This window comes from Condylura cristata, unplaced genomic scaffold (genome assembly GCF_000260355.1).
Source record: "Condylura cristata isolate star-nosed mole 26May11 unplaced genomic scaffold, ConCri1.0 scaffold00040, whole genome shotgun sequence".
NCBI classification, from domain to species: Eukaryota; Metazoa; Chordata; class Mammalia; order Eulipotyphla; family Talpidae; genus Condylura; species Condylura cristata.
This window is the reverse complement of record NW_004567141.1, coordinates 3,958,098-3,966,356: the sequence shown is the minus strand read 5'-3', so window position 1 is coordinate 3,966,356 and position 8,259 is coordinate 3,958,098. Positions and strand designations below refer to the sequence as shown.

The following is an 8,259-nucleotide window of genomic DNA, read 5'->3' as shown; positions in this document are numbered from 1 at the left end:
GGGAGGAAATGCACGGGACTAGGGTGGTGGCACAGGGGTGATCTGGTGATGGGAAACCTGCGGGGATTACAATCGAGATGGAAAAAAAAATGTGCAAAATGATGTAAAAATAAACTTTGTAATAAAAAAAAAAGGCTTATTTATTTATACATATAGAACTGGGGTACAGGCCAGCGGTGTGGGGGTGAGAGGATTCACCAGACAGAGTGGGGAGCAGAACAGGCAGATTGATGAAGTACACTGCCCAGGAGAGCAGGGGCAGTGGGTCAGGAGAGGTCTGCTGGGCGCTGTGGGTCACCTCCCTGGCCGGGAACTGAGCTCGTGCTGTTGTGGCTGTGATAGCTTCATAGTGCTGTGCTCTAGCCCATTGCACACCAGGAAGGGCCCAGAATGATATCATTTAGGCTATGGGCTGGGAAGGCCTCTTAGAGGAGGTGACATTTAAGCTAAGATCTTCTGGCACTCTAGAAGGAACAGTTAGGGCAAAAATAAATTGAAGAAAGAAAACAATCAGATTCAAACTGAAATACTTTCATCTGACCAGTACTCTTCAAAGATGTTTCTGTCATGAGAGATAAAGCTGAGGAACTGTTCCAGAAAGGAACGAAAGAGACAGGGAAACTAAATGCAACTTGATATCTAAATGCAACTAAATTAGTTTGAAGGTGATGCTACCAAAGACATTACTGAAACAACTGGAATTTTTAATATGGTCTTTATGTTAAAGGTATTATGTAGATGCTAAATTTCCTGAATTTGATTGCTGAAACTAGGTCATGTCAGACAGTATCCCTGTTCCTACATCTATGCTGAAGTATTTGGAATAAAGAGTCACAATGTCTGCAATTTACTCTCAGACAGTAGAGCAAAAATTAAAAGGAAAAAAATACAGGCATTCCAGGCAGAGACTAATATGTGCAAAGGTCCTGAGGTAGGAAAGAATTCAACTTGCTTAGAACAGGCAAGTAGACAGGCAAGTGACCCGAGCAGGGAGAGGAAGCCATAAGTGAGGGACAGATATTGACAGCTTGGCTGAGGAGCACGAGTGGAATCTGAAGCCATTAGGAGACTCCACCCAGGTCCAGACAACAGCTGATGAAGGCCTATGACCTGCATAGTATCATGGGGATGGTAAAGAATGGAAAAAGTCGATAATTACTTTAAAGGTTGTGCTTACAGGGCAGACAGACGATTAGATGGCATAAGAAGTGAGAGAAATAGAGGATCAAGCACCATGCCATATTTTTGGTCTGACCCACTAGGTGGGTGATAATACCAGTTACTAAAGATGGGGAGACAAAGCAGTTGGTGGTGGGGGTGCAGGTGGAGATGGAGCACTCAGTTTTGAATATGTTAAGCTTGAGATGCCTGTGAAGCATCAAGTAGGTCACTGCATCCTCAGCATCTCATACAGTAAATGCACATTGCATGAGCCGACTGCAGAGGCGAAGCAGGGCAGGTGATGCAGCTGGCTGAGTCCTGCAAAGCCCCATCGCCCTTGTGGCCCCATTTCCTCCTGCCTCCGAGACCCTGTTGTCCCATCAGGACCACAACATGCTCTCTGGTCCAAGCCCCAGCTCCAGCCAGATATCTTGCCCTCCCAGGGAACAGAATCACCAGACTCTGAAGTCCACCCCCACCCCCACATGGCAGTGCAGCAGCTGCCTTTCCTCACCCCCAAACTAGAATGGCTGCATCCCAAGGAAACCTGGCCAGTCACCATGACAACAGCTGAGCCACAGCCTGGAACCAGACAGGTACCTGAAGACTGATGGGGGATGGGGCCAGTCAGTCAAAAAAGGGGGGGAATGACAACTTATTATGATACTTGGCTTCCAGATGTAGGGACCTTCTGGGGAATCACTGCGCAAAGGGCTGTGTTGCAGAAAGATGAGCACAGACCTAGGGAGCATTTCTACTTATCCTACTTCCATAAATATTTCAGTAGGCCATCCCAGGGGACCCAGAAGAGCAGAAAAGGGATATTGATTTGGGACTCTGTCCTCTCCACCTCCAGGCAGCTGGTGGAACTTCTTAAACCCCTCCCCTCTCCCCCCCAACACACACACACACACACCCTCTCTCTCTCTCTCTCTCTCTCTCTCTCTCTCTCTCTCTCTCTCAATTTACTCCTACTGGGCATGCAGGGGACTCCATTTGTGCTAAGAACTGCAGATTCACAATATGGATTTGCGAGTGCAAGCCATGGGGAGACGAGGGTTAAGTCCACAGACCATCTGCAAACCCAAAAGGGCCTCCTTCTGTTCCTGAATGTGCTCTTGACCGGAATGATGCCCCAGGGGAGGCATTGGGCCGTGGACTCTAGTCCACAGGAAACCACAAGGTCATTCTGTAACAACTCCAATTTAGCAGCACCACCTCAGGGAAGCCAAACAAAAGAACTCAAGTCAGACCTGGCCCACAGCAATTCTCCATATCCTCCGTGCCCTTTACTCTCCTTAGCTTTGCATGCCTACCCCATGCAGCTGTTTGCCAGATGCTGGGGACCCAGCAGCCCCTGTTATCACGTGAGAGTCCCCAGGGTGGCACTTACGCTCTGGTCGTCGTCCTCACTGCGCATGTGGTCCGCGATGAAGCGCACGCCCTCCACAGCCCCCTGGAGGCCGCAGCCACATGCTCCCTCTGAGCGCCCCTCGCCGGCTCTGGAGGGTTCAGCCTTGAAGGTCCCAGCCAAGCCCTGGGCAGACGCTGGGTTGACGAAACACGCACTGGAGTCAGCGCCCAGGGCCTCACCGAAGAGGAAGGCTCCCGCACCCTCTCGCTCGCGCTGGCGTCTCTGTCTCTGCAGGCGCAGACGCTGGTGGGCGCAGTGGTGGTGCGGCTGCTGCATGAAGAGCAGCGTGGGCAGCTTCTCCAGGAAGACGACCTTGACCCAGGGCGCCATGGTGTGCGTGGTGGGTGAGCGGTGGTGCACATTGAGCACGCACACACTCGTGATGATGGAGAAGGTGACGAGCACCATGGTGAACAGGAGGTACTTGCCGACGAGCGGCACGTCCAAGGAGGTGGGCGGCACTATCTTGGAGATGAGCAGCAGGAAGACCGTGAGGGCCAGCAGCACGGAGATGCACAGCGTCATCTTCTCGCCGCAGTCGGACGGCAGGTAGAAGACCAGGATGGCCAAGGAGGTGATGAGCACGCAGGGGATGATGAGGTTGATGGTGTAGAAGAGCGGCTTGCGGCGGATGATGAAGTCGTACGTGATATCCACGTAAGTGGAGTCGTCGGGGTTCTCGTTACGCCGGCCAGGCAGGGCCAAAATGTCCCACTCGCCACTGGGTGTGAAGTCGTCCAGGCCGGCCATATCACTCTTGAGCACCAAGTCGATCTCCGTGCGGTCGTAGGTCCACGAGCGAAACTTCATGGTGCAGTTCTGCTGGTCAAACGGGAAGTGCTTTACTTCGATCTTGCAAGCGCTCTTGTAGATGGCAGGCGGCAGCCAGAAGATGCTGCCATCATAGGACACCACGGCGTTGGAATAGAAGGATACCTCGTACATGCCGTCAGCACTGCCCAGGGGAGGAGTGCAGTCAGCCCCCACCTAAATGTCCCTCGATCCCCACCCACAACCAGCCTTCACCCCAGAAAAGAAAAACCAAGGGGAGATAAAGGGAGGGGAAACCCAGGTCTGAGGGGCACTAAGGGGCAGCATAGAGAGGTAGAGAGCCAGTTAGGTAAGAAGGGCTGTGGGGCCCTCTCTGGTGGCTCAGTGGGTTAGGATGTAGCACTGCAAGCTATCTGCAGCCGTTTCAGTATGAGTTTGACCCCTAGGCCCTGGCCCCAGAGGTGACTCACATGGCACGGCAGACCTCTCCTGACCTGCCTGCTGCTCCCCTCAGCAGTGTACTTCTTCAGTCAGCCTGTCTGCTTCCCACCCTGTCTCTGGTGAACCCTCTCACCACCCCTGCACCTCTGGCCTGTACCTTAGTTCTGTATGCATAAATCAATAAATCTTTAATTAAAAAAAAAGAAAGAAAGAAAGAGAGGTTGTGGTTGCGTTGATGGGAAGAAGACTTGTCCTGGCATGGAGGCTGTGTGACCTCTTAGAGAAAGCAGATGAAAGGAGGGGAGGTGACTTGGTGTCTTGGTAAGCTTATCATTACATCAGCATAGAGAAGGTGGAGGGACCAGGAATATCAGGGTGAGGAGACCCAAACAATTGGAGAGGAACAGGAGCAGGAGATGACTCTATTAGTAGATTTAGCTATGGGAACTAAAAGGAATTCTTGCAGGTGAACATGGTGCAATCTGGAGCAAAAATTGGAACCTCCAACTTTTTTTAACCTGCCGATGTCCCCAGAAAAGCCTGGGGGCTGTCAATCCTTGTTCGTACCCCACTATAGCTCCAAACACTGGTACTGCTATTGACTGATAAGCTGTGCCCAAGTCACCTTGGCTCTCACACTCTACCTGGGTTGGTCTGGGTTTGTCTGTCTGTCTGGGAAGTGATTGCATCTCTGAGTTCATTTGCTTGCCCCCAACACCCCGATCCACTTTGAGTGCTCCCATTGTTGCCTTCCACCTTCCCATTGTTTCAGGGACACCTACTTGTTGTATAGGACCACATCTGGCAGCCAGATGTGTTTGGAGGGGAGCCGAACTTTCTTCATGTTGTCAAACTCCTCAGGCTTCCAGGAGAGGCGATAATCCTCCCACTCCTAGAAAAGGAAGAGAGAGAGGTAGCACCAACCTCTGCCCTGGAAGGGGCTCAAGGTCAAAGACAAGGACAAGAGGAGCTCATCTGACCTAAGAGTGATGTCTCTGCCCAACACGTATGGTTCATAAGATACTTTCTCATTTAATTTGCACAGCTAAATCAAGGAACTAGAATCTATATTTTTCAGATGAGAAAATGAACCTTATGGAATTTTTAACATGTTCAAAGACACATGTCAAAGCTGGTGAGTGGAAGAAACGAGATTCAAAGCTAGTTATTTAGGAATCCTAAGTCTATTTCTTTATGACTCTTTTAAGGGAATTTAAAAAGTGGGGAAGCACAAAAAAGAAGGGAAAGAAAGCATGAAAAGACCAGAGGTGTGAGCAGGAAGAGTACACACCTGAGTCAGCCAGACATTAGTGGTCATGATCTGCTCCCGCTCGTTCTGCAGAGAAGAAGAGACACTGATGAGAATCTCCTCTGCCTATGTCCCACCTCACCCACCTTGATTCCTCCCACACCTCCCCAAGACTTGGGAACTCCAGGAGAGTCAGCACAAACGTGTACACACCCTGGCTGTGCTGGCTGTAGCTGGGCAAAGTATGGAACTCCCACTCACCACACTGATGAGCTGGGCCAGAGATACCATGAGTTGTACTGTCACCAATTCAGACCCATTGGTGGCTGGGCGGATAAGCTTGTTATATCGGGAAGGATCCAGAAGATGCTCCACCAGCCGCTCCTCGGTGTCTCTACCCCAGACTCCTGGGCAGGGGGGTGAGGGGTAGGAGGTAAGTAAGCAAGGAGGGTTCACCCAGGACCCCACTCTCCCCAGGCAAGCAGGACAAGCCAGACCTAAACAGGTGGCTGTAACTTCTGACCACTCTATCCCAAAGGACACAGCAAAATGCTTAAGTTACCTTCAGTCAGTGCCCATCTGTGTGTGCAAGTAACATTTCGCATCTCCATATACATGGCTATAACTGTGATCTCCCCACCCCACCTGCAAAGGCACTGGCTGAGCTATGGATTATGCATTTATTAATCACATGTTCCATGTAAACCAGAGCCCACTGTAACGTCTGACCACTCAGGACACAGCAAAATGCTATATCCCAATAACCTGACATGTAAGTGTGGAAAGGTTCGTTTATTCATATTTTCCCCAAAGGGCAAACACCTGCCCCACCACACTCTTTCTCCTTCCACGACTTCAGGAAAACATCCATCTCCTCAGCCTGGCAGAGCTTCTTCCTGTCCAAATCTCCCATCCCACCCTACAAGAGAGTTGGCAAATTACTTTTTGCTCCTTCCTGCCTTCCCCTGTGGAGTGACCAGAATCAGAAGTCCAATGTTAGGGACAGGAAATGATGGAGAGCCAAGAAAGGGTGCTGGATCAGATAGATTCTTGAAACAAAATTTCACAAGAAACTGAATGAAATGTCAGTCTCAGACAGGGCCTGCATTTCTGCCAGCTGAGAAAAACTGGGGACATTCCCTCCCTCCTTTCTCTCTGTACCCACCCTTTCTCCACTATTCAGGTTTTCATGTCCTCCTTGTGTCTCTTACTACTTCAGTTATGTCTTTCTAATTCGGTCTCCCAGATGCTCCCTGCAGCCAGGGGTCTTTCTCCTGTTCCCCAGCAGACTCCCCTACCTGGAGGGATCCCTCTTTTCCACTTTCAGGCCTGACCAGGTGAGACAACACAGAGACCTGTCCTTACCGGAACACAATCGGAGGAGGCCAAAGCTGAGGAGCAGCGCCATGGGGCCGAAGCTCTGGGGCATCCCCAGGGCATAGCTGGCCTAGACCACTGGCTCCGGGGCGCCGCGGGCGGGAGGGCCGCTGGCAGGGTGCTGTCCGCGGTGCTGAAGCCTCTCCCTATCTGCCAGCTCCTGGCTGGAGAAGTGTCCGGGTGGTGCTCGGGGGGTATGTCTAGCAGTGTCAGGCCGCTGCAGCGGTTCCTGGTGCGCTAGGAAACGGCTGCAAAACGAAACAATCTCCTCTCTTATCCCAGTCAAAGCAAGCGGAGGTTTTTCCGGCTGCTCTTCCAGGGAATACAATTGGGACAGTGAGGGGGAGGAGTCTCCGCCCCGGAGGCGGAAACACCTGATCCCAGGCAAAGGGGTCCCTGGATAAGAATTTCTCTTCAGGTCCCACTTAGAGTGCGTGAGACAGAAGAATGAGTCCGCCGGCGATGGAGGAGCACTGAAGCTCCTAAGGTGGGGAAGGATCTGGAGGGGTCTAAAAAGAGGTGGAAAAAGCGAATAGGTCAGGACACGCTTAGTATAGAGCAGCGAGAGCCCGGGGAAGGGAGCAAGGCGGAGGGCACGAAGGAAGAGAGGAGTTTCTGGGGTTGCCTCCTTCCTTTTCTTTTTTTCTCTTTTTTTTTTTTCTTCCCTCTTGCCAAACCTCTGCTTTCTCCGGAAGGCTGATAGTACAGCAGAAAAAATGCATTTATATTTTTAGAGAAAGAGACAGAGGGCTGGGTGTTTGTACCTGAAGAAAGCAAACAGCTTTTAGGGTCTGGGAACAGTCTCCCCCTTACTCACTTCCTTATCTCCCTAAAAGGCCACACCCTGCTCCCCTTCAGGGAGTCTAAGGTGGAGGTTCTGGACATCACCTGAAAATAAGGCAGGTAATCTTGACAGTCTTACAGAGTGGATAATAAGTGACTCACCCCCATGCCCTTCTACTTGTCTCTGGCTTCGTGTGGCAAAGCAGATGAGAGAACCATTTCATAGAGGCCAGCCAAGGAATGAAGCTAACATCAATGAAAGCAAGATGAGACGCAGAGAGAGGTGTCAAAACTCAATGACATCTTTGATCTTAAAAACCCTGAACTTTTAGTTTCTGAGCCAACATGCCTTGTTCTTTTTTTTTTAAAGGTGGGTTTTTGCCACTTTCGACCAAAAGATTCCTGACTAAAGCAGTCTTATTATACATTAAGGCCCTCTTATTCCATTTCTGCCTACTTCAACCTCCTCTGGGCCACTGTCTCTTTTCCCCCCTTCCCCTCCAACACACACACACCCTACAACTATTGACAATGTCTTTAAGATCCTTCAGTGTTCTGTACCTACTGTCCTCCACACTCAGGGCCTTTTAAACACATTGTTCCCTTGACTCTTTTTACCTACTTCTTCACAACCACCTTCTACTTAACTTTGAATATTTGGCAGAAGTGTCAGTTCCTCTGCAAGCTGCACAAGAAACTATGTCTGTGCAAGGACTAGGTCAGGTACGCTGTGACGTGTTTCTAGAAGTCCACTGAATAAGTATATTTATCTCGCTCAGGTGCTAGCTGTCTCTGTTACGAAGGTATAACAAAGACTGTATGAATCTTCTAATATGTAGGGGAAATTTTGTCTCTAAAAGAAACTTAACATCGGCCTCATTCCTGGAATTGTGGAGGAAAACAAGATGTTTGCCAGAAAAACACTGAATTAACAGGATAACTATTGGACCCAGAGGCACAAGGGAGAGCAGACACAAATCTGCAGCACAAGCTACAGGGCATATGACGCACAGACTCATAGCAACCTCCCAAGAAAAGCTTGGAAGCCAAACAGTAGTGGAGT

General features: G+C 50.3%; 1 protein-coding gene across 1 annotated transcript in view; it reads right to left on the bottom strand.

Annotated features, from left to right (window-relative positions):
• The window catches only part of CHRNB2 (cholinergic receptor, nicotinic, beta 2 (neuronal)), a 10,339-nt gene extending 3,615 nt beyond the window's left edge, over positions 1-6,724 (bottom strand). The window contains exons 1-5 of the mRNA XM_004693769.2: positions 6,402-6,724; positions 5,298-5,443; positions 5,079-5,123; positions 4,570-4,679; positions 2,555-3,530 (exon numbers count right to left, since the gene is read on the bottom strand). Of these exons, the coding sequence (XP_004693826.1) occupies positions 2,555-3,530; positions 4,570-4,679; positions 5,079-5,123; positions 5,298-5,443; positions 6,402-6,465 (1,341 nt within the window). The 5' untranslated portion in view covers positions 6,466-6,724. The remainder of the gene's footprint in view (positions 1-2,554; positions 3,531-4,569; positions 4,680-5,078; positions 5,124-5,297; positions 5,444-6,401) is intronic.
• Positions 6,725-8,259: the final 1,535 nt, after the last annotated feature.